The 26,561-nt window shown below is 40.6% G+C and overlaps 1 protein-coding gene across 2 annotated transcripts; it reads left to right on the top strand.

Moving 5' to 3' along the window:
- The first annotated feature begins 6,397 nt into the window (after window positions 1-6,397).
- On the top strand, window positions 6,398-23,292 carry bcl6.L (BCL6, transcription repressor L homeolog). 2 transcript variants are annotated; one of them, NM_001095069.1, is given in 10 exon segments: window positions 6,426-6,459; window positions 15,207-15,245; window positions 15,614-15,793; window positions 16,168-16,389; window positions 16,595-17,554; window positions 18,152-18,327; window positions 18,887-19,054; window positions 19,633-19,763; window positions 19,867-20,004; window positions 20,880-23,289. In NM_001095069.1, coding segments are annotated over 8 exon segments (2,106 nt in total). In that variant the 5' UTR covers window positions 6,426-6,459; window positions 15,207-15,245; window positions 15,614-15,626; the 3' UTR covers window positions 21,024-23,289.
- Window positions 23,293-26,561: the final 3,269 nt, after the last annotated feature.

The raw sequence follows: 26,561 nt of genomic DNA, 5'->3' as shown, positions 1-26,561 counted from the left end.
CATTAAAGTAAATGGGAAAAATTCTAGAGGCATGTAAGTTCTAGAGGGGAAAAAAACATGTAAAAAAAACTGTGTTAGATGAAGGCTGTATTTTCCCCATAGTATTTTCAAATGGCTGCTTTTGTTTGCACCAGATTTTTACACAAAGGTATGCAATTGCTGGATATCTATTCACAGATAAAGAAGCAGATGCCTGGTGATGTGTGGTGTTATTGGGGTTCTCTTTTTTTATTTTTATTTTACAAAGCATGATAAATAGGCCCTAAGCCTTCCATTACTGTTAGACCTACGCAAGCATGCCCATTCTTGCAATTTATTATTGTATGATACTGGGAAGTGTAATACAGCAATATGTGCAGCGCCAACAGTTGTAATTCCAGGTCAGATTTGTTGAAAGGCCTCAAAGTTTTAGCAGTAGGGCTGCACAAATTAAGAGGCAGCATACCGTCCAACCACTTTTTTTTACTAATGTAAAATATAAGGATATTATAAGTTACAGAGGAGTTTCATCATGACCATATAAAAACATGAGGCCGAAGGTCATGGAACTTCGAGGTGACTTCTAATATCCTCATATTTTGCAACTGGGGTACTTTATTTATTATAATACACAAGTTTTAGTGAGTCATGTGACAGAAATGACATCAGAACTCACCGTTTATAACTGATGGCATCAGAACTCACCGTTTATAAGGATATAATTTACAAGATATTCGTGGCTTTTGTGTATTATAAGGATATAATTTACAGGATATTCGAGGCCCTTGTGTATATATTAAGGAAGGAGAAGTCAAACCTGCAATTACCAGCTGTTGTGCTAAAACATCCAGCATCCATAGACAGAAGACATCTCTAGGGACAATGATGGTAGTTGTAGTTTAATAACAGCTGGAGAGCTGGTTGCATTATAAATAATGAAGCCTGATGCAGGTTATTTTGCCCAGGGCCTTGCCATCAATAACTAGAACCCTGCATATGTCTCCAAATTAGAGACAAGGTATAGAGTAACTTGTTTTTCCTCAAATATCATTTACCTGCAAAGATCAGTTCATGAAAGTTTAGTATGAACTAATGTTTTTCTAAGGGCACCAAGAACCTTTCCAATTAAGACTGGCACACCTTGTACTAAGCCTCGTGCAACTATATATGTATGAAACTAGGCATACTTGTCAGACCAGAATGATAATGGATGATTTGATTTTTAATTGAATTAGTAAGGTATAAATGTTAACTGGCTGTATCAACACTGCAAGGATTAATGCTTGGAAAACATTAGCAATTTGATTTTCAATTTGACTAACTTATGACCCCCCCCCACACACCTACAATGGTTCACAACCCTATTAATAGTGATGAGTGAATTTGCGCCGTTTCGCGAATTGGCGAAAAATTCGCGAAACGGCGCCAGCGTCTCGTTTTTGATGCCGGCGCCTGTTTTTTTGACGCTGGCTCCCGTTTTTTGACGCCGGCGTCCGTTTTTCCGGGAAACATTTTTTTGACGCCGGCGAATTTTTGCAGCGAATTTTCGCGGTCATTTCGCGAATGTATTCGCTGGCGGCGAATCGCGCAAATTCGCGCCTGCCGAATGAATTCGCCCATCACTACCTATTAACAGTATTGGCATAAAGCAATTTTAACCAGCCACACATGTAAAATGCAAAATAGTTGGCAAGTCTCATACCAACCTTTTATTTAATTAAAAAAAAAATATATATATATATATATTTTAGGTGAACTCGGTGAAGCTGCCATATTGGTAACACAAGACGAAAAATGACAGTGCTTTAAAGTAAAAAATAAAGTGCCATGTCTAACCAAATAACAAAATAATTTAGACAGTAAGATAATATGTTAAAAAAATATATAAACAGTCTGTGATACAGTAAAAATGTAATTATATATCTGTGCTCTTTAAATATTTTATTTGTCAGTGGTAAATGTGTTTTGTTCCGTGGACCCAGTGCTGGACTGAAGAAGTTAGATATATTTATGCCTGCTGCCTTTTCCCACTAGATTGGAAGTTCTTATGAGCAGGGTGCTCTTAGAATACAGAGAATATATATATATATATATATATATATATATATATATATATAATATATATATATATATATAAATATATATATATATATATATAAATACAGTGCAACAATACAGCACAGATGTGAGGAAAGTGTTACTGTTAGGAACATGACAGAAAGTGTGAATAGAATTTGGAAAATAAATAGGAAGTACAAGGCACACAGCAAAGGTCATATAGTATATGTGACGTGACACTAAGCATACATTGCTTTAGAGATATACCACGAATTTGCTAGTAAACCTGTTACACGTCACAGTAGTTCCTGGAAGCTATAAGAGAATGCTAAATATAGCTAACCTGCTATTAGGGAGCAGAACTGGAGAATCCACAGAATAATAATTTGTATATTTAGATGTATTTAATCGTAAAGGGGTTTTTAATTATTAAGAGAGAGGCTGAACAGAAATATCATTTAAAATGATTGATAATTGCTTGCTTGAACAAGCTCATGCCGGCACACTGCTGGAAATATATTCACACACAAATATATATATATATATATATATATATATATATATATATATATATATATATATATATATATATATATATATATATATATATATATATATATATATATATATAATTTAGAAAAATGCTGTTGCACTCTAGGGACTTTTGCAAGTAAAAACTTTTTTTATTTAAATCGACATTTGGACTCTCACTGGAGTCTCCAGTGAGAGTCAAAACGTTGATTTAAATAAAAAAAAGAATTTACTTGCAGAAGTCTCTACAGTGCAACAGCATTTTTCTCAATTTTAGATGTTCTAACTGTTAGCACCAGGGCATTACCCCCTTTTAAGGTGTGTACAGCAGTCTTTTGGTTTGTCTCAAACAAAGGAAAATGTGCCAAATGAATGACATTATAAGGCTACATTATTTTAAAGAAACCATTTATGCTTCCGCCGTGATCCTTCAATATCGGGCATATTTGCATAAGTGCCTGTGGTAGAGAATGTTTGTACTTTCTATATAGGTAATAGGAACAGACTTTCACTAACATGTTTCCTTAACTTGTCAGCATTTTGCCTTTTCAGTCTTGGAGTGGCAAGAAACTATTTGGCTGGCCTTTTGAGTGATGCTTGATAAATACAGGGTCACAGTCCCAATTTGTTAGCACAGTTTATGCAGCCAGATATACAGACTTTGCACTTTGTATGACAAGTTAAAAATTGACTTGGCCTTGTGCACTGGTGGTGGTGGCTGTTATTGATTAACCAGGTACAATACCTAAATGGCACATTTCTTAATATAATGGATAAAATGAGGGTACACAGAGCCTGTTACATCTCCGGGCACAACCTGCCTTGCTTCAGACTTAAGGGACTGCTCTCGTGGCTGGAATGTAAGGCAAGAGGCGGCAGCAAGCGGGTTATAAACAAAACAGGCAACAGTCCCAGATGGAAAATTACCAGTGTACCAGTCTTATTTCCTTCCTATAAGAGGGATCGAAATCTGCTCAGATTTGCTTCACATCAAACACACAAAAGGCATTTAACAATGCCAGGATGCTTGGTGGCATTATGTAAATACCTTGGTAGACGCATAGAAGGAGGGTGGGGGAATCGGCTCTTTACCCTAACAGTTTTCTCCATTTTCTTACACTATATATATAATATATATAATGTGGTCTTCCAGAGGGTCAGTGTCATCTAAAGGGCAATGTTTTCTCCTTCAGATTTGTGTAAATAAATAAATAGCAATGATCCGAGAGAAGTCAGTACATAATTATGTCATAATACAAGCATTTTCTTACTTGCATCTTAGAAATCACAAACCATATACTAACACTGAGAATGAAAGGCTTTAAATGGTTAACGGGACTTGTGCACGATGGAAAGAAAACCCCAGTTGCCCAGACAAGATACCACAGCTACTTCTTGTGCTTCCCCGTACGCTGCGAGTCAGTTTGTACCATAATTGCAAATTATACCACAAAAGCGCTTGCATATTAACACTGCTCATATCGACTTTTTTTTTTTTTTTTTTAACTTCCTTTCTTTTTTTGTTTTTAAATTCAGTACAGGAGGCTTCAGTAAACAGAGGCCTAGTCAGAAGATCTGGACATGCACAATACATGTCTGGTTAGAAACAAGACGTGCAAATAAACTCAGAATCACCTAGGAATAATTGTAAGGCTGGATCTTGTGTATTTATTTTAGGCATAAGTTCATTTGCAATTAAAAACACATTATTATAGCAAAGTCTGTGGTGTATTTACCCACCTATTCGGGGTCTGATTGCAATATACACAGGAACCAACATGCAGGATATTAATACAGAGCCAGGTCAGTCCTTATCATTGGGGATGCAGCTATATATATATCTATATATCTATATATCTTTATATCTATCTATATATATCTATTCCCTGGCAGAGTGATTTAGTTTCCCTGTAGCAGCCATATTATTGTGCTTATATCTGTTAATCTCTGGGAAATATTGTTTTTGCTGTGAAGTGCCAGATAGCACTATAGGCAAGACAGTCATCTCTGATAGGCCAGCTCGTGTTCTTCTGATGAATGTTTCACTGGCTAATGGGTTACAATGTGTTATCACTGTGAAGCTGTCTGTCAGGACACAGAAGGGTTAAAGATACTCTACAGGTTATGCCAATCTGAAATATTCATTCATAGACATGATTTCAGTTCACTGTAGGGTGCAACGATATCATTTCTAAAACTAGATAAGTGGAAAAAAGAAAAATATATATATATATCGCATTTCAAGATCTAAATCTAAGGCCTGTCAGGAACCTTAACTAGTGGGAACGTTTTATATCTTGAACTAAACCACTTTTGTAATAGTGTAAGAGTATAATGGCAGGGCACAGACTGGGTTAATGAACACCATCTCCCTGATTAATTCTGCCATGTTATAGACAGGCTGCAACATAAAACCGTGGCCAATCTGATTACTTGGGATATAATCCAGTTTCCGGCTTCTGATGTGAGAGTTATGCTGTTTATTCCAACTTTTCCCCTCTGTCATTGCAGCCTGTGTTTTTCCTTTGACACCCTTAGTGCCAAGGAGAGGGCGCCGAGAGAAAAAAAAAAAGGGGGGGGGGGTTAAGAATGTGGTAGCTGCAGGCAGAAGTAGTCCCTGTCCTAATGTGCACAAATGCCACTGAGCATTCATTTAATCTAAGTATTGGGCTATTTCCTGAAGACAAGCAAGCCCCACCCATGCAGCTAAACAGGGACATTACAAGAGACACATTTGCTTTTCCACTTTAATTTCTGTACATGGTTCTTTGCCTAATACATAGCCTCTATTCCTGGCTTCAATAAACATCAGAAAATACACTCACACAACACTGTTCTGCAGAACTGTAATAGACACAGAGCAGTTATTCCTTCCCCTTAACCACCCAACAAATTGCTTTAAACTACAACTCCCAGCAGCCACTCTCAGGCCTAAATGTTTTGCTGGTGGTGTAGTAAGAGACCCTGCTAATACCCTCGTCATATGACCTAGTCCATGTCAATAATATGATACAAACAAATGTATGATACCTATTTTATAAATCATCGTATACCATACCCACTTTGAGTCCATGAGGGAAACAGAAAGTCCAATGAGAGAGTTCCTAAATGTAGATTATTTCCCAGTGAGAAAAAGGCAAAACCCTGAGCAGCTGCTGGAAGGGAAAAAGAGGAATTTATATGTATTTATGGGAAAAAGAGAAAAATCTTGCAGGTGACGTCCAGGCGAACCGAATCCAAACACAGAGCTTCCAGGCACGATTGTGAGGCGCTGCCACCCTGTGAGAAACCCCGAGGATACCTGGCGCTGCCGTGGGCATGGAAAGCTTTGGAGCTGACACATATTTGGGCAATAAAAAAAGCAAGAAGCCTTTAATGAGTGTGGCTAGTGCAGTGTCCCCTGTGTGCTGGGTGCAGAAAGTGGATTATGTGCTTCACACAGTACAGAGCAGGATCCGGACCCCTCTCTTATGTCACAGAATAGCAAATTAGTTCTCAGAATTTCTGGGTTGGCCTTCCAACTTGAAAGCCTACGTCACCGCCCAAGAGTAACACGTGATGTACTGAGACGGGCGATACCAACTTCAATAGGGGGTGCGGGGATTCCAAAATACTCCCCGGCTCCTCGAGTTCTTTAATAAAAGTGTACATTTGTAAAATCCAATTTTTCCGACGAGGAAAGGTGCGTGGAGGGCGGCTAAGTAGTCTGGGAAGTGTAGTACGAGCCAAGGGAAAGTGAAAGGGGCCGGCTGCGTGACATTCAGGCCTCCCCCGCCTGCATAAAATGGGAAGATCAGAAGCTCAAATTCCGAGAATTGAGTCCTGTTGATTCTTAGAACTGGGGGTTCTTAGAAGTGGTGATGCAAGGATTTTCTAGGAAAGCCCTACCAGGTGATTCGCTTTTCTCTTTAATTCTTTTTTTTATTACTTGCCAGTTGTGCAGAGTGCACGTTCCCATGCTCTTCTCTCTCGCTCATTTTGCTTTATTGCATTTACATTTTTCATTTATTTGCCACTTCACGGCTTTTATTCTAAGCAGCACATGATCGGGTTCTTGTGGAGGTTCCTAGGAAAAGGGGGGACATTGGCATGTGCGGCCGTGGGTTGAGGCTGAAAAGGGGAGCGGGCAGTGGCGCTTGATTTGCCCGGGATGTGTCGGGCTGGAGTCGTGTTGTCACCTGGATTGCTTTTGTGGGAGATACTGCTCTCTGTCACATTGTGGAGCTGCTCTCTGTGTGTGTGTGTGTGTGTGTGTGTGTGCGGGGGATGTTTGTGCTGTGAGAGGCTGCTGTGCGCTCATATATCCTTGTATATCACTGACACGGGCTCTCACAAGGGCAGCAGTTGGGTGCCAGTGTTAGTGTGCAGCAGGGCACTTCTCGTTGTGTGTGTTAGAGTGTGTGTGTTAGAGTCCGTGTAGAGTGTAGGAATGCCCGTGCTGATCCCTTGCAGTGAGTGTCAGTGACAGGGCTGCGTCGGGCTCTCTCCGCTCTGCTGACAGGGGACAAGGGCAGCGCTCAGTGCATTTACAGCGCTCCTCCGTGCCTACTTTGCACCTGCCCCTTCTTCCCCCGGCTGGCAGCGAGACATCCCAAGAACTGGCACTTCGAGGGGCTTGCCTTCCCCTCCAATCAGAGCGCGTTATGTGCCCCGTCTGTGCCGAGTCCTGCTCACTTATTTTGACTGGGAGAAAAATACGAGGGGGGGGGATTCACATCTCGCTCTTCTTTATTATCATAATTGGTGTCTTTGTTATTATGCGTGTTTTAATGTCATTGTAACGTCGTTCTGATCATTAGTAATTCTATTTAGGATGTGTTGTTCGGGGGTAGGGCGCAGGGTAACCCCGATACTCCGAGTGGTCCTTGGGGGTCGTGGGAAAGGCTAATGGGCCATTGTGCAGCTGATGATGGCAGTTAGTATGTGCGACATTATACGGCCGCAACTTGTAGAATCGCAGCCTGATGCTGGGAGTTGTAAAGGAACAACAACTGGAGGGACGCAGGTTGGACGTCCCTGAGCTCCATAACCCCCCTTCCCTCAAATCGGAGCCCTAATGTTTAGGGGTCCCCTAAGTGTGTGCCTGATCTACTGTGTGTTACAGACAGTTGCAGTTGATGTGCGGAGTAGCAATAAGTTTATTGTGACGTGTGTGTGTGTGTGTGTGTATATATATATATATATGTGTGTGTGTGGAGGGATGATGCTGCTGTCAGGTGCGCGCTTGTGGCTCCAGCTTCCAGATCGCTGCTGCTGCTCCCAATCTCCGCCGATCAAAGCGATTTGCCAGCTCTGTACTGATGTCTGTCTGCACAAGCCCTTTCTGTCCTGGCTGCTGTGATACAGGGTGTCTAAGCAATTGTACCCATAGCCCATGCAATGTCCCTACCCAAGTGTAGAAGGCACATTAGCCCCTGGGAGAGTGGCTTCTTGTGTTTGCTCAGTGTTTACTATGAGGGAACTTGGCACAGGCAGTGAGCCTAGTAAATCAGCATCCCAGAGAGAAGTGCAGTTGGCCCTGGGCCACACGCTATTCCTGGAGCTATCAAAAAAACACCGCTTCCCAGCAGGCTGAGGGTCTCTCTGTAGGTGGGGTCTGACCCAAATTCCTAAATGAACGTCCTTTTAGGGCAGGGACTTGACCCAAGTGCCTCCAGTTGCAGATGATCTGCAAATCCCTTAAACTGCCAGTTGGGAATGACAATTATGGGCAAATCCTTCTCCCCAAAATAATCTGGGACGTTGCTTTAGTTAACCCTTCTCTATAATGGGTTACCACTTCTAGGGTGTTAATTCAGATAAGGGGCCAGTGCACCCACAGTTGTGCATGTGCACAAGGTCACTATGCAGCTGTGCAGCCCAGTCTTCTCACTGCCAGCATAGCCCATGGCATTAAAAGTACTGGTTCAAGTGCTGCTGATCCAACATGACTTATAATGTTGCATGTTAAAGGAGCAATGGATCCTTATTGGGGGGCATCCCTGTTAGTTCTTGACTAATATTACCTTGGGGGAATGTGATCTGCTCAAAACACAAGTTAAGATCCCCATAGACACGACGATTCTTCTTTGGTGAACGGACAATTGCAAATTATCGTGCGGTTAGTGGGAATCAAACGATCGTACATCTTACAATTTTTCGTCCAACACCTGTCGAAAATTGATCGGCCAGGTTTAAAAATCTGTATCGGTCCCAGTGCAATCTGTCTATGTTTGCAGGGCCAAGCAGGCAGCTACTCTTCAGTTTTGCTGGCAATATCGCCTGAAATGGTCTTTTTAGTTGATGGACACATCGTACATTTAAACGAACATTTAGAGATAATCGTGGTCTCACGATAACGATTGGATCTTTTTAAAATCTTAACATCTATGGCCAGCTTTACTGTAACTTGCAGATATTTGATATTCATTCTTGTGTGAGATTCCAGCCCATTTACTTTGGTAAATAACATCGGATGTCTTACTTTTGCATCTGGTGCTGTGCTGACCCCTAGAGGTGAGGCCTAAAATGACGTCTTTTTAATAAATCCCCAGCGATTTGGAATTTCTAAATTTAGAGATACAGTCGTTGTTTTGCATTTGTGGCTTTTATGATTTTCTCCCGACAACTTCATGCTCCAAACACTCAGACTCCCTGTTTACAGGAATTCTGCGGCAGAATGTGTTAATGCTCAGAACAGCCTTGTCCCTTTCCCCTTTGGCTGAGCTTGGTCTGAGCAATGGTTTTACATTCCCCTGTGCTGGCTTCTAGATAGCAAGATTCTATTTCTCATCCTCTCCTTATGTTTCGTGCATGTGGCAAAAACACAAACCAGATGTGGCCCGTCATTCTCATCAGCGAGGGGTTAATCTGCCTAGTGGAAGCCTCTCTCTGAAGGGCTGACATGTGTTTTATGTTTTTCACCTTCTTCTATACAGAGATGTTGTTTTGTGCCAGGAGGGACCCAGGTGTGGGCTTAGAAAGTGAGAGTAATGGGCTGACAAAATTCACCAACTGCCGGGGGGGGGGGGGTCAGTTATTAAAGAGACACATAATTGTCCCTGATTTTTCTCAAATTAAAGAAAATAGAGAATAGCTGAACAAATGGGTGCACTACAAAGGGTGCTAATAGCGAAGACGGCTGAGTGCCAGCTACATCACATTGCTTATCAATAGAAACAGAGCACTTTCTGTGCTTGAGGACACACTGCATGTTTAGGAGGGAGAGGATACCTGACTTTTACTGAAAGCCATGGTAAATAATCCTCATATAAGCATGACTTTGTGTACAAGAAGGCATCTCAGTGAACATAGTTGGCTTGCAGATTGGGTGGCACAAGCCGCATACACAAAAAAATATAGATTTCATGTCCTGTTATAGAAACATCCTCCGTTCCCGTGTTCTGGTGTCATCACTGGGGAACAGAAATGTAGCTGGCACACATATACGTGGTATTGCTTTTGCTTGTTATATAAAGGAGGTGTCTGACTTTGCTGCCACTAAGTAATGCATTCCAAGGCTTTTCCCTGCCAGCATTAGATGCTTTAAACTTGCACACTGTTATTTCATGACCAACGTCTCGGAGCCAGGAGAAGTTGGTGGAAAAAAAAAATCACGTCAGGATTCAAAACTCATAAAATATTATTTTTCACTTCTTAAGAGAGAAACTGCAAAACATTAGAACAACTGTGCCTGTTTATCCAAAACAACTATTTTTGCCCAAAGTTCTCAGCCAGCTAAAAATCTCTCAATATTTCTACTGCCATCCAGTGGCTAAACAGATCATTACAATGCAAAAAAACCGCTGAAGTCTTAGTCACTAGAAAAGAATGCACATAAACTTTAAGAAACAATGTCTGCCTAAACATGATCACTGTGACAGTCTGAAAATAGCTGTTACCCCTCCTTGTTAGCTTTTCTTAAATTACAATGCACTAAGTCTAGGGCCTTGCATATCTCTTATGGAGAATAATTCAGCTTCAGGTATATTCTGAAGTTTGTAAACTGGTGACAGGCCGTCTGGAATGCCAAATTAAAGGTTTATAGTTGTGCACTGGAGGGATTGCTCTACATTAATAGCACCTTAATGAACTGTTGCCTTTGATCTCAAACTCTGCTTTTATGGTATTAGTTTACTATAGCAAAGTAAATTTATTCTTAACACATATTTATAAAGTGCCAACTGATTGCAGAATGCTGTACAATAGAGTGGTCATTGCCAATTTATAATTAGGTTGATCCAGGGCAAGTATAGGTTATATTCTGTAGTGCAGGGGAAGGAGAACATAATTACTGTACAAACCAATCTAGTTTTCCATCTGTTGGATATATGTTTCCCCCATGTTCATATCGGCCGGTACATTGTATCGGAAAATATTTTATTGGGTCTAACTGATTACTTTGCACTGAAATTCCAAGTTTGGAGTCCAAGCTTTTGTATGCATTGCTGCAGTTTGTGGTAACAATAATTGCCTCCAATGTATAAATTCAGATGAGCAGCCCCTAAGAGATGACAGTTCTGTCTATTTTGGGTAATGTTTCCTAAACCAGTGGTCCCCAACCTTTTTGGCACCACCGGGCAGTTTCAAGCAAGACAATTTTATGAGGACCGGGGGGAATGGTATAGATGCGTGGGTGCATTTCAGGCTTACCAAAAAACTGTCCAAACAGTATTTTGGTCCTTATCGCAATCTGTAGGAAGCTTCCAGGGTGTCGCACAGCTGTTGTCATGGCAATGGTTCGTCATTGTTTTTACATCTTTTATAGCCTACAGTTGGAACCAGAGGGGGCCCAGTTCGGCGCTGCCCACCACTGGTCCACGGACCGGTGGTTGGGGACCCCTGTCCTAAACTAAAACCACACAGACCTGTAGCATCACCTGGTGACCACTAGGGCAGACTGGGTGCCAGTTGCATTACATATAGTGGAGCTTCTAAAAGTACATTAAAAATATGTGAAAACTGGGCACCTGCCAGAAGAACCAGCTAGAAGGGCTGCATTTAGTTAAATGCAATCGGTTTACAATAGGTCCAACCCAGGAAACTCTATCTATTAGAATTGACCCGATTTTTCAAATAATCTGTTATGTAAATGTCTTTCAAGCAGATAGACAGTCAGATAGCAAGCTCTGTGGGCAGTGACCTCATGTTCATATACAACGCTGCATAATTCACAGCAATATTTAAGCGTGATAAAATATGTCTTCCGCCTGCATTAACCTGGTTGATCTTTTCATCATTTCTTGCTTCCTCTTTGAGTATCCATGAATAGTTCCTGAGAAACCCATTTATAAAGTGCCGGGCACAGTGTCTTGGCATAGGCATGGCTTTGCTAAATCTATTATTTACCTATGTATGGCTACTTAGTGGTATAATGATCCCTTTCAGGCCATTCTTGCAAAATGCTACAATGTCCCGGCTGGAAGCTGGATTCCTTGTGTGATACTGTTACAAGGTGTTGGTTAAATAAAGAATGAGTAACATTGCAGGGCCGTCTCACTGAAAAGTCACAAGTCCCAGGAGGGGGTGAGTGCTTAAATAATTGACTTCAGTGTACTTCAACTTAATTCTCCACTAAAAATCGAAACTGGAGACTTAAAACAAGCTGTGCTCTTTTCCTTTGCCCATAGAGTGCCAAGTAGAGTATAGTCTGACAGAGGGTATGTGCCAAGCACGTAGTAGCACTGTTGTATGGGTCTCCCCTCGCCCCAGGAATCTAATGGCTTTTGTACACGATTTCTTTTCATGTGCATGTTATTGCAGCTCTCAAGTTCTCATAACAAAACTCACACTTTTTTTTTTTTTTTTGACTTGACACTTCCCACTCAAAGCAAAGCCAGAAGCCTTTCCTGCTCGGTCACTGATAGGGTTGTGTGATGATGACACATCTACGTCGCCTACATTTTATTGTGTCTTGGAATTTATATGCACCAGTTAAATAACCTGATAACATTCTTGCATTTTTTTTATATATTTAATTTAATCTGGCAAGTGGGTTAAACTCCTAGCATCCCACTACATTAAACAGTGTTTACCACTGTTTATTAAAATATTCCAGGCATTATGTATTGTACTGTCATTTTAGCACCACCTAGAGGCTAACTTCCTTCTAAAACTCACTATGCAACCCAAGCATATCAAAGCTATGCATATACTGGTATGGGACCTGTTATCTAGAATGCTTGGGGCCTAGGGTTTTCTGGATAAGGGATCTTTCTATAATTTGGATCTCCATACCGTAAGTCTACTAAAGAAAATAATTTAAACATTAACCCAATAGGATTGTTTTGTCCCCATTAAGGATTAATTATATCTTGGTTTGGATTAAGTACAAATACAGTTTTATTTTTATAGAGAAAAAGGGAATCCTTTTTAAAAATGAGAATTATTTATTAAAATGCAGTCTATGGGAGATGGCCTTCCAGTAATTCAAAGTGGTCTGGATAGCGGGTTTCCAGATAACAGATCCAAAGAAAATTCACTGGCACACAGGTACAGCTAGCAGGGTAAACCCTTGCTAATTTATTAAATGGTTTGCGCATGCTGCAAACCATTTAATAAATTAGCAAGGGTTTACCCTGCTAGCTGTACCTTTGTGCCAGTGAATTTTCTTTGGATCCGTCATTTCAAGCTGGGACGCCGATTCCGCCATTGCTGTGCACCAGGGATTATCTTTGATTGAAGGCCAGGGTGTGCGAGAGCATCTCGCTAATTTTCCAGATAACAGATACCATACCTGTACTTTATAAATGCTGTACCATTTCTCTTTTGTGCTACAATAACAAATAAAAAAACAAACAAATACAAAACTATTGTAGAAGTAGCACCTATTTTAGCTAACAATAAAAATACATTGCAATCTGCGCACCAAGGCCCCTTCTTCAGGCAAAATGCAAATCTCCCTCTGACTTTTAATATTAATAAAGTGGGCTTTTCTGTTACACCAGGGGACTTTCAGAGTGGAGTGAATGGTTTAAATCATGGGTTAGTTGTGGACCCTGACTTGAAAGCAAATTAATTGTTACTAAAAGTAACGGAGACCGCATAATGAGGGTATTTAATCATTCAAGTGTTTTTGGCTTATGGCTCTTCCCAAGCTATGAAAGGTACTTTATCTGAGATGCAATTTGGTACTTTCTAATTTGAATTAGATAATTTGCACAAACAGCACAAATGTATGTACAGTTAAAAAATAATTCAGTGAAAAAACTGAAAAAACACTTTTGCCTTTGGGGATCTGAAGAGATACAAGGCTCTTTAATGCAGGCCCCTGTCCTAAGCTGGCCTTCTAGGAATGCTAAAATTGCTGGAGGTTATTGGGTGAAATATCCCCAGACCGAGTCAAATATTTTCCAGGACAGAGTTGCTGCAATATTCACCTCCCCTTCCATTTGTATTTTTTTTTTTTTTTTGTAACTAGACCGCTTATGGGAACAGGTGATTTGTAATCTAAACACAGGGCAGGGAATGCACAAAGGTTACATGTCTGCATGAGGAGCAGAGAGAACAGAGCATCCTATGGAGAATGTGTTGTGCTTTCAGCTGCATGCAGGCAAGTGGTCTCAAGTAACTGCTACTCGTGCTCAGAGGGTTAAAGTTCAGATAGAAAGTCCCAAGGCAAGGAGTGATTTGTTGGGGTCTGCTCTTTTTCCACATACATTTGGTGTAATTGCTTCTGTAGCTGCAGAAAAAAAAGTTAGTTCAACTTGATTTTTTTTTTAATTCTAGAAGAAAAAATGTCACTCTGGTTATGGGGTTTTGATCATTTCGTCTTCCTCAAATTCTTGATGCTGTAGGCAGGAATACAAACCCACAGGAATGGGTAACATGTGGTTAAGTTGCAGCTTCCAGCACCCCTCGACATCTTTGTCTGTGGATCAGTTCCTGAGCTGCAGTTTAGTCCCATTTGGAGGGGTGCAGACTGCTAGAAATGCTGTTTATCATAGACTTTGAGTTCTGGGTTTCGTATGCACACCTTCCATGGAAAAGATGATTGGGCTTCAGCAGTCCTTTGATATACTTGCATTTCTGTTATGAGCATGAAACTGTGCTCACTTAGCGGGTTAGTGTCCATACACTGGGAAAGCTTAGACAATACCATACAATAGGGGAAGTGAGTCATTTCAAAAACTGAAAAGTGGAGAAAGGTAAACTGAGTAACAATATCTAACTATGTTGACCAGCTTGGAGTCTGCAGCCACTGCAGTACAAAATTCCCATTTTCCCTGGACTTCCCTATATTGGACCTAAAGCCATTTTATTGGAAAGGATCAAATACATGGTGCATGGACATTTAATCCACAATATCTCCAAGAAACCAATTGCTGTATGCCAAAAGGGATTCGTTAACACCCTAAATATTACGTTGTGGCAGATTTCTTCCATTTATGTTTAATGCTTCGATATGGCACAAACACATCCGCAAACCTGTTGATTGCCACTCGCCATAACGGGAAGTAAAGTGTAGCAATCTGTGCTGTTTTTTGTGCCGTGATTCTCTTCCATCACTAATATAACGTGTGCCATTCTCCTGTGCCAGCAATGCTTGTAGGCACCATTGATGCTGATGGAAGCAGTGTTACCTGAATGTGGACAAGTTTGTTGTTTGTGCTGAATTGCGGAACTCTCCACTTACTGTTGTCCTTTTCTTATTTTTTTAGCTGTCAAATAGGGATTTGGATTGTGAACAGAAATTCCAGGTTAGTGTTTCTGTTATTTTTGTGCACCTTAATGAGCGTTTGATCCATTCATCTTCAATGCGTGGCTCTCTAACAGTCACTCCGACCATCCAAGCAGCAGCACTTTTCTTGTAAAACTTTGTTGTTCAGCAAACTGCTGGAGAGGCAGACACTGTATATGATTCTGTGACACACCTGCTAACTGTCAACTTCCATAGCCTATAGATACACTGCTAAAAGGGGAAGTTGGAACTTTCATATTAAAACCTGTTGTCAGAGGAATTATTGTTAACACCTATTTATAAAGCCGCAGCATGTACTTCTAACTGGGGCACAAATAGGTTACTTCTAGAGCAGTTCTAATGTTCCCTGTGATTTGCTTTTTCTAGAAACCAGGGCACTATGGCATCTCAAACTCAAACTGACAGCTGCATCCAGTTCACTCGACATGCAAACGATGTTCTCCTGAACCTCAATCGTCTTCGAAGCAGAGATATCCTGACTGACGTCATCATCGTTGTTAACAGAGAGCATTTTCGAGCTCACAAAACAGTCCTCATGGCCTGCAGGTAATTTACTTTAGCATCACTTTAGCACCATCTCTCCACTATTGATATGCATGCAGGACATTAAGGTCTTAACCCCTGTCAGCATATCGTTACAGAAAAAGGTAATTGTAGAATATAAGAGGGAAGAGACATGAAAAATAGGTCGATCAGGTGGAAGAGATGAGAAAAGGTTGATATAAAAGTAGTACAGTATTTTGCATGGATAGCAAAAGATGGTTTCGAGAAGCATATAGCAAACTGTGCAAAGGAGCTGTAGCTAAGCATTAAAGGGGGAGCTTGACTCTAGACCTAACATTATTATTTTGTGTTCTGGAAATCTCGGTTATTCTCTTTTCGCTGAGGTATGTGGACTTACTGATGATTTCCTTTTGCAGTGGCCTGTTCTACGCAATCTTCACTGACCCGATGAAGTGTAATTTGAACATCATTAATCTGGACCCAGACATCAGTGCAGAGGGCTTCAGAGTTCTTCTTGATTTCATGTATACATCTCGACTTAACTTGAGGGATAGCAGTATTATGGCTGTTATGAGTACTGCACTGTACCTGCAGATGGAGCATGTTGTGGACACCTGCCAGAGGTTTCTCAAATCAAGGTGATTATGCTTCATTACAGTACACTGTTTGCTCTTGTATGCCAGTTTAATGTTAATTCCCAGTGATGCATAATGTGAAGAGGGAGCACATTTGAAACACATGTAGCCTGGCTCTATCAATAGTATGCCGTGTGCACTTATTACTGCTGAACATATTGCCATTAAATTATTTTATATAACCTTGTATGATGTATTTAATCTACAGTGAGGATATTGTTGCCATGAAGCCACCAAGAGATGAATTTTTACCTGGGAGAGCAATGTTACCACAAGATGTTATGTCCTACAGAAACTGTGAGATGTCTGAAAATACCATACCTCTTCGCAGTGGAACCATGTGTGATGGGAGGTCCTACCTTTCCAGCCTTTACAGTAGTTCCACATCCTCCTATCCCCTTTATGGGCATATGCCTGTACCTGGGTTCCTATTTCCAGAGGATGAAGTTAAAGATATGCAGATGTCCCAGATGCAGAAAGCAAGCAGAAATCAAAAGGATAATGTGTTACCTGGAGAAAACTCAAGGACTGTGCTAGGCGATTACAGAAAAGCCATGTCAGATATGTCTTTCAACATGTGTCACACCAACATTTATTCCCAAAAGGATGTTTCAATGGAAGAGCCCAGAAGTGAAACACACTACAACATGGTTATAGGCTCAAGGTCTGCTGTTCCCTCATTCCGAAGTAGTGCTTTTTTCACATGTGAGAAAACTGCAAAAGAAGAGGAGAGAACATCCTCAGAGGATGAAATAAGCCAGCACTTTAAACCGACCAACTCTCCTGCCAATCGAAAGGGTCTTGTTAGTCCACAGAGTCCACAGAAATCAGACTGTCAACCCAACTCTCCCACGGAGTCCAGCAGCAGTAAAAATGCTAGAATATCCCAAGGATCTAGTTCTCCAGTATCTAAGAACTCTACAGACCCAAAAGCCTGTAACTGGAAAAAATACAAGTTGCTTAGTTCTCTAAACCAGAGGGATAAAGAGAGTTGCACCAAGCAAAGTGACATTGATAATCTTTCACCGACTTCTTATACTTCTCTATCGTCATACCAACATCCAGTGAAGTCCGAAAGTGTGGATGATCAGGCCTCTGCTAAGATGAATGGAAGCACAGAAGATGCTTTGATACCCCAAGCTAGCAAACTGAACAACCTTGTCAACAGGTAGTTGAGTTTGACCTCTTTTCTAGTGACAAAATGTAGCAAACCAGATATTTCTATCCTAGACCTTGATTTGTATAAATATTCATGCATATAAATATCTGGCAACAGATTTCTTTGACACTAACTTCATCCATAACACTTGTGTCTTTAGGGCTCTTAGATTAATTTTTTTTTTATGTACTAACAATCCACCCCATTTTCTTATTTTGACAGGTATTAGCAGGTGGCTGGCTGGTGTATATATTTTGCATGGGGTAGGTCGGCTTAGCAGAAGTCTGACTTAGTTTGAGGGGGGTACTTACATCAGGACTCTGCTAAGATGACCCCTTCATGCAAAATATACCACCACTTAAGCACCAGTAAGAGCAGCTAAAAGAACCCTGATAACTAGCACACATGATCAGTCTCTACTGTTCAAGCCATAAGGCCTATTTGTAGGAAATTGTTGACGAATGCTGTAATCCGTTGCATATCTCGAATGGGTTAACGTTGACAGTTGGTGACCTCATTAGCAAATTCCTAGTTAGACCTTTAATGCAAGAGTTATTTATGTTTACTGCTTACTCATTTATTGCTTTACAACATTTTAATTTCTAGGTCCCTAGAAGGATCCCCACAAAGCAGCGAGGGCCATTCGCCTCTCTATGTTCATGCATCCAAGTTCAACTTGTTTTCCTCACAGTCCCCTCCTGAACTGTGCCCTCACACCCCTGGCTCCAACTTTGGAGAAGAAATTACTGAGACACAGTCAGAATATTCTGACTCCAGCTGCGGTAAGTTGTGTGTGTGTGATTTTGTTTTTTTCTTTTAATATCTTATAAGATTGTAGACAAAGTGGGGAAAGAGATAAAGTCCAAAGTTCTTATCTGCCTCAACCGACATTAAAAGTAGCTTCATCAGCAACCTGTACATTGCAATTACGTTTTACTAGATATCTTGTTCTTGGTACTCATCACAGTGCCAGACAGAATTAACATACATGGCTATATTATACATTTTCACAGTCAGCACATCTGGGCAAAGAATAGCTGATAGCAGATGAGTATCGCTACTACTAATCATTAAAAAGAAACTCATTCTGCTGCACTACACTAAACCACACACTGCACATTGCTTAACAAGTGTAGCCAAACTTCTTCACCACTCTTTAAAAAGGAAATCAAAATACTTTTTAATTGTACTTTTGTTTCCTTCTATTATACAAGTGTCCAATTGATTTATTAATCCCAGTTAAGGCTCCAGTGAATGAGCACCAATTTGTAAACCCAAAGCACCATGGACAATGTCAGGTCAATTTGCATTTGGTTTCATTTCTGCCACTTCTCTCCACAGAAAATGGTACTTTCTTTTGCAATGAATGTGACTCTCGCTTCTCTGAGGAAGGTTCCCTAAAAAGACACATGCTGCAAGTGCACAGTGACAAGCCGTATAAGTGTGACCGATGTCAGGCCTCCTTCCGATACAAAGGGAACCTTGCCAGCCACAAAACTGTTCACACCGGTGGGTGCCAGATTTATTATGACTCCAGTTATCCTGATTCATTTTCAGTTCTAGTTGACTTAATTATAAGTGGTTATCCTTTAGTTATTATAGTTTGTTTTTTTTCATGATATATTTCCCCCCACTTTTTCTTAGTAGCTGCTTTCCTTAAACCCAAGGCAGCATATTCTACTCCAGCTAAGAACTGCAATGGGTAGAATTCCCTAAATAATCATGAGAAATTGAATGCCTATGGCTGATACAGGCAGTGACACACACCAATCAGAGAGGATCACTTTGGCGTTTCAGACTGGTGTCCTTCTGCCAGTGCTTGTGTCCACAGTAGGGATGACCTTTTTCCATGCTTTGCTAAGCACTGACTTACAGTTTAAGACTTTGGCAAACTCAGCTTTTCAATAGGATTTTCAGAGGCTGAACATTTCTGTACCATCTGCTTGATCAGTGGAGTGGTAGGCTTATAAGCACGTTCAGAGAAACTGCAAACCAGCATGTCAAAGTTGTTAACATGGGCATTTTGCTAATCTTGTTTTGTTTGCAGTACTTTTACTTTTTTTTTTTTCCCTGTTCTTCTGAAACAGGAGAAAAACCATACCGCTGCAGTATCTGTGGGGCCCAGTTCAACCGACCTGCAAACCTGAAAACTCATACACGGATACACTCTGGGGAGAAGCCTTACAAATGTGAGACCTGCGGGGCAAGGTTTGTGCAGGTCTGTATCTGAGACGCCTGACTGGAATTAGTCCTACTTATTGTAACTATAAAGGAAGCAGAGGATTTGGTTGGTTTCTCTATAACAGTGTATTTTATTACAGGTTGCCCATCTCCGTGCTCACGTTCTCATTCACACGGGAGAGAAACCATATCCTTGTGAGATATGCGGCACAAGATTCCGCCACTTGCAAACGTTAAAGAGTCACCTGCGGATCCACACTGGAGAGAAACCCTACCATGTAAGACAACTATGAAAAGCCCTATACAAGTCTGAACTACATAGGCAAACCTCAAATCATTCATGATTTAGTTTCATTAGTGCTCATCCTCAAATAGCTTTCAATAGAAAATACTTTCACTTTAATACAACAGTTATGGGATCCATTATCCGGAAAGCCATTATCCAGAGAGTTTGAAAATTACAGAAAGGCCATCTCCCATAGGCTCCATTTTATCCAAATAATCCACATTTTTAATAATGTCCCCTTTTCTCTGAAATAATAAAACTTTACCTTGCACTTGATCCAAACTAAGATATAATTAATCCTTATTGATAGCAAAACCAGCCTATTGGTTTTCATTAACGTTTCAATGATTTTCTAGTAGACTTAAGGTATGAAGATACAAATTATAAAAAGATCCATTATCTGAAAAACCCCAGGTCCCAAGCATTCTGGATAACTGGTCCCATACCTGTATTTGAAGGAAAAATAGGTTTGAATAGTTCAGGGTTGCTGGTTAGCTTACCATTCTCTAAGCAATAGATGACAGGGAAAAGCTGAATGGAGTTGTGGTTGGTTTTTTTCTCAGAGATATGAAACAGATTAGTGGGCATGTAACTCTAATTCTGCTTATGGAAAGGATTCTAAATTGAATGAGTTCAACCTTCAGATTTTAAAAAGTCCATTTAGAAAACAAGAGGCTCTAATTGTTATTGATCTACCAGTGCATTTCCTGGAAGACTCTATTCATACTGGTCGATTCCTACTGTTCTTGGATGTTCAGATGGCTTTATAAAAAGGCACATTTGTTTACAAAAAAAGAATAAATGCACTTTATACATATCTTTGGGAGGATTCCTTATCTCTAACCTTTTGTCCCCTTCTTCCGGCAGTGTGAGAAATGCAATCTACATTTCCGACACAAGAGCCAGCTAAGACTTCACTTGCGTCAGAAACACGGAGCTATCACCAACACAAAAGTCCAGTACCGCGTATCCTCATCCGACTTACCTTCTGACAACCCAAAATCTTGTTGAGTTCTCTCATCCCTCCGATCAATCGTGGAGTGCCTCTATTTTGATCTTTGTGCAGATGGGTTCAAACGAAACGGGTTTAACTATTTTATTATTTTTGTCCTGGTCATGTGAAATGTGCGCTCTTCAATGTAAATACATCAATATAAATATATATATATATATTTTTTAATCTGTGTGGTGAAGTGACCATACACTTTCATTTGTTTCCACATTGTATGTCTCACTTAGACAAAGAATCAGTGGTAACGAACAGGGTGTACTTTAATGGAAGCCAGCAATGTATTGGCACTCCAAGGCAGGGTGGGAAAGAGCATTCAATATAGCAACCGCATTGTTAGTAAAACAGTATATTTATCTATATAAATCATCTGACCGTTACTCTGAAGGCCGTTGAAATTAACCCTTGTTGCTTTATGGTATAACTGAAATTGCTCAGACTGACATTTTTGCCCTGCAGAGTGCAGCTTTATGCTTAAACTTAAACTGAATTGCTTTATTTGTGGTAGATGACTGTGCTACTTTTGAGTGGCTTTATTGGCTGCTTAACTCTCATTACGAGAAATGGTGTTTTGAAATCAACTATTATTTGGTACTAAGTGGGTGGAAAAAAAGCAAACAAAAAAAAAAGCGCCAAATACTACTGGAAAATGACAGCATTTCTAGGACTGGTTTTCAGCAGGGATCCATGTGACCATAATTATGTGACCCCAACTTAATAATAATTGTTGGTCTCTTGAGAGACCCAGGAAAACAAGCACTTAAGATTGGCTCTTGTGATCATTCAGAATGAACTCTGATCCTCACAGGGTTAAATGGCCTCTTGTATTGGCAGCTGGGAAAGCCTGACGGTTTAGGTTGTCCTTTTAGAGGGTCGGCTTACTCTTGCTATGGATACCACAGCTGGTTATATGTAAGGAATCTCTAGATTAAGCACCTTTTTAACTTTACACAAGCACTAAATTCTCTGAGAAGCGCAGCCAGGAATCCAGTTTGTATATACAGGGAGACTGCAACGCTAGCTAGGTTGTATGCAAATCTTAATGCACTTTGAAAAGAAAATATGAAAAGAAAAACTCAACATTACCAGGTGCTAGATCTATTCTGTACTCTGGAGCAAGGGTGCTTTGAGATTATATTCCTATTTGTATCTACTTCAGCCTTGTTTTGGACCAAAGAATGGCTTCAAGACTCTCTGGCTGTTATAGCAGACGTTGACTGTACTGCGATGCCCTGCCTTAGTTCCTGTATGTAGGTAAGCAATAAGGAACACTGGGGTCACCTGCTCAGTGGTAGCTTTGTGATGTATATCCCACTGACCTGGCTCCAGCTGTGACTTATGGTCGTGGCTGCGAATGAATACCAGCACTATCCGGCACCTAAATTCAATATTTTTCTAGACGCTGGCTTTTCTGCATCCCCCTGAGAAATAGAAAAAAAGAGTATTTAATTTTTATGGTATAGAAAAATATATGCACTCAGTTTTACGGTAAACAGAACAAAGAATTACTTATGTATGCTTTTTAAGAGAGAGGGCTTTAACTTTTGTTATAGTTTTAACCAAAGGAAAAAGGAATATATATGGCAGAGTTGTAAATATCTATATAAATAGAGAAATAAATATGAAGAGTAAAAAAAAAATGGAAAAAAAAAGCTATAAAATCTGAAATACAGCAAACGTTTAGATTGTATCTGCGGGCGGAAACCAATCTGAGATTTGTTTTATTGTGATAGAGCACTTACAAGATATTTTAAAGTATTGCGCCAGTGTACGTGAAAAAGATATTTTGTCTAAACGCAACAGTCTATTTGTATGTTTTTGGTTTTGTTTTGTGCTTTTTTTTTTTTCTCTTGGAAGTGAAGGTTTACAGAATGTTTAAAACTCAGACACCCTGTCGAAGGAACATGTGATTTAATGTTTAAATTGTACGTTTTGTAAATATGTATATTTCTGTCTTTGGTGCCTTTTTAACCTGACTGGTGCCAGGGGGGTAAACAACGTGGTAAGGTTGGCAGTCCCACTGGTAAAAAAAGTGGTTAATGAATGTGTGACCCTAGCTTCTTTTTAAAGGTACAGCCTAAAGCGAGTCACTAATCTTTGGGAAGGTCATTCATTCCCCCCCCCCCCACCGTATGTACATGATGCTTTGTCCTGCTTGTGTTAATAATAAACTGCCGGGAGACAGGGTTTGGGCTGTTTCTAAAACTGCATTATTGCAATGTGTAAACTTTAGCTGTAAAAGTAGCAAAATAAAACTCTTAACAGCAACAACTCTGATGCTATGTCTGACTTATTTTGTACAATTAACACCGTACAGAAACACCCATCAAGGACGGGTACAATCACATAGAATAATGAACTTTACCTGTAAGTGAACTAAAGGAGGAAGAATAATATGTTAAAATGAAGAAGAAAAAAAAAAGACTTCATAGCTAGTGTCCTAAAACTGTACATTTTAGATTCCAAGCTGATGTCTGTTTGCCTTTTATCATTCTGTGTATAAATAAGGGTTCCTGTGAGGATCTTCTGCACATGATAAACAAGTTCAGGGTGCAGCTGTGCAGATTTGCAACAGACTGAGATCAATGTGCGTTTAGTTTAAACAAAAATGGAGAAGGGTTTGACTCTTAGCCAAGTGAGATAAAGTCCAGAGATTGTCCTCATTTGGCACAGGAAGATAGCATGGGGATAATGTGTATATGGAGATTTCACTCGGCTGGGGAAGCAGTCTGCTGTGCAGCAAAGCTTACATTCTAACCGCCTAACAAAGACACGTCAGACCCATCAGCACTTGAATGAAGGCTTATTAAAGGGGTGGTTCAACTTAAAAGTTAACTTTTATTATGTTAATTCTAAGCAACTTTCCAATTGTCCTTCATTTTTAGTTTTTGATTTATTTGCCGTCTTCTTTTGACTGTTTCCAACTTTCAAGCGGGGGTCACTCCATCTTAAAACAAATGCTCTTTAAAGGTGGCCATACACCTATAGATCCACTCATTTTTCGATTATGCCAAATGAGCCGATCTCCCTGATATGCCCACATTTAGGTGAGCGATACCAGGCTGATCCGATCATGGGCCCTAGGGCCCAACAATTGAATCATAATGCAGCCAATACAGGTGATTTTTAACCCTGCCCGATCGACATCTGGCCAACTTGCGGGCTGATATTGATTGGGGAAGCCAGTCAGAGGGCCCACACACAGCCAATAAGCTGCTGACTCGGTCTGTTGGCAGCTTTTATTGGCCCATGTATAGTCGGCTTTAGGCTATAAATTTATAGTTACTGCTACTTTTTATTACTTATCTTTCTATTGAGGCCCTCTAATATTCATATTCCAGTCTGTTATTTATATCAATGCATGGTTACTAGGGTTATTTGGACACTAGCAACCGCATTGCTGAAATTGCAAACTGGACAGCTGCTGAATAAAAAGCTTAATAAATCAAAAAACAAAAATAATAGAAAATGAAAACCAATTGCAAATTGTCTCAGAATAGTACTCTCTATATCATACTAAACCTTAAAAAAAATTGTGTTCTACACTCCTAAATAAAGAAAGCACTTGCAGTTTGAAATCACTACCTTTTGAAGCTGTTTACTCCATCTACAATTACTCATAATGTAAAAACATCAGGAAGTATTTTCATGGCAAAATTATACAATGTTATGATATAGTTAAAAAAAATCAAAACAGTTTAATTTCAGGTGTCAATATCTCTTTTGACTGCTGTGGATAGAAAACTTTAGATCAGGGGTGTCCAACTGCGGCCCGTAATCCATTTTTAATTGGCCCATGGCCATGGCGCTGCTGTCTGACTCTGACTGCCGTGCTTACGAAACGCATTGTGCTGCCGGTGCGATACTTTCTGCCTGATGCCTCCCAGAAGTTACCCCCTTCCTGCATCTGAGGCTGGATGATGGTTGGATCCCCTGGTTTGGGGGCGGGGTTGATTTTGAGATGGGGAAAGCAACTGTCCCCTGGAGTTCTTCGCAAGAGCAAAGGAGAAGGTAATGCATCCGAGGAGAGTCAGACGGCAGCACCACGGTCTCCACCAGCACCCCTGTCACGGTGGTTGGGGAGAACAGTGTGGAAACACTAGTGATCTGCTTGAATGCTTCTGCTCCATGTGTGTCCCTACTCCCTCAGTCAGTTGCGGATCCACCTCTGTGACACCTGTCCCTGGCACAGGGTGTATCGTTTTATTGAGAGTTGGGGCTGTGGTGAATTTTGGTTGCTATGGGCTCTGACTCTGAGATGGCTCAGGCTACCTCTGCTCTGCCACTGTGTCCATTACCTGTCACTGTCTCCATTAAAACACTGCCAGTAGGCCCAGCAGGGATGGGAAGTAAAAGGGGAGCTGCTGTTAGGTTTGGAGCTCCCACAATGCAAGGAAAAGGGAGAAAAAAATGAAGTATAAAAGAAAACATCAAGAAAGGAAGATAAAATAGATTAACAGAACTGGAAAGTTGTGGGTGGAGGAAGAAGACAGAGAGAACAGAAAGAGAATGAAAAATATGTTCATAGAGAAAATGAAAAGGTTAGCACGAAAAAAGGAACTGTAGATATCTGTGATCTTGGGCATATTTGTTAATAGCTTCTTGTATGAACTGTGGCTATTGTATTTTTTTACATACAGACACACACATACACATATATTTGTCTGTTGCGGGTGGGATGCTACCCTTTTTGATACTAGCTTACTTGCCCCCCCCTTGGAAAATTTTCTGTGGACGCCCATGTCTGCGGCAAATTCCGAAAATATACCAGAATATGGCCCGCACATGATCAGCGCATGTAGAGAGGAATCTGCGTTCAATGAAAGTAGCAGCCACACATGAATGGAGAGGTCAGGTGGGAGGGCCTATGCGCACATTCACATTTAGAGCAGTAAGAAAGCCAGTGCCAGTAATGCAGAGAAAATGGCCGCTGGATGAAAGACTCAATACAGGCAGGAATGAAGTGGTGGTGCAGGGCGCTGGAGGTGATTTGGGGAGCGCAATTGATTCGGTTCGGGTGGGGGTAAGGCGCTGAGACCAAAATTATGCTTTACATGTACTTTAACTCTAGGACTCTAGACCCAGGTGAGGCAATACGTACTTCACCTCGAGTGAGTGGCCCGGTTGTTTGAGTATTTTACCGCATATGTCCCTTGCTGAAAAAAGTTTGGACACCCCTGCTTTAGATGTTCCCTAGGATAGCTGCTCTACATACCTGTCACACCTGTTTCAAAGCAAACATTTTATTGGTTGACCTGATGCCATCTGTGAACCTATAATTACATTACCCATACAGTATATGAGCTATATAATGAAAGAGGCACTTTGTCCAAGGTCCGGTAACTGACACAAACCAGCAAAGATGCCAAGATGCTTGGCCCCCAAGTCAATAATCTTAAGAAATAACCTTTAATTTCATGCTGCAACACATGATGGAAGGAACCAGGTATCAAGTATCAAGTACATTCTCATTCTTCACAAAATAACTGAGGAAAAGTTGAATGCTAGTGTAAAATTCTTCTGGAATTCTGCTTCTGGAG

The sequence above is a fragment of the Xenopus laevis genome, chromosome 5L, assembly GCF_017654675.1.
Source record: "Xenopus laevis strain J_2021 chromosome 5L, Xenopus_laevis_v10.1, whole genome shotgun sequence".
NCBI classification, from domain to species: domain Eukaryota; kingdom Metazoa; phylum Chordata; class Amphibia; order Anura; family Pipidae; genus Xenopus; species Xenopus laevis.
Note: the sequence above shows the minus strand (reverse complement) of the source record. Positions and strands in the feature narration are given on the sequence as shown.

What these genes read in the sequence shown, in the direction of transcription:
- bcl6.L (XM_018262040.2), top strand. Translation starts at nt 15,627, where the DNA reads ATGGCATCTCAAACTCAAACTGACAGCTGCATCCAGTTCACTCGACAT. An exon ending in CTGAACAACCTTGTCAACAG is followed by an intron (nt 17,555 to 18,151) that starts GTAGTTGAGTTT and finishes TTTAATTTCTAG; the next exon opens with GTCCCTAGAAGGATCCCCAC. An exon ending in ATATTCTGACTCCAGCTGCG is followed by an intron (nt 18,328 to 18,886) that starts GTAAGTTGTGTG and finishes TTCTCTCCACAG; the next exon opens with AAAATGGTACTTTCTTTTGC.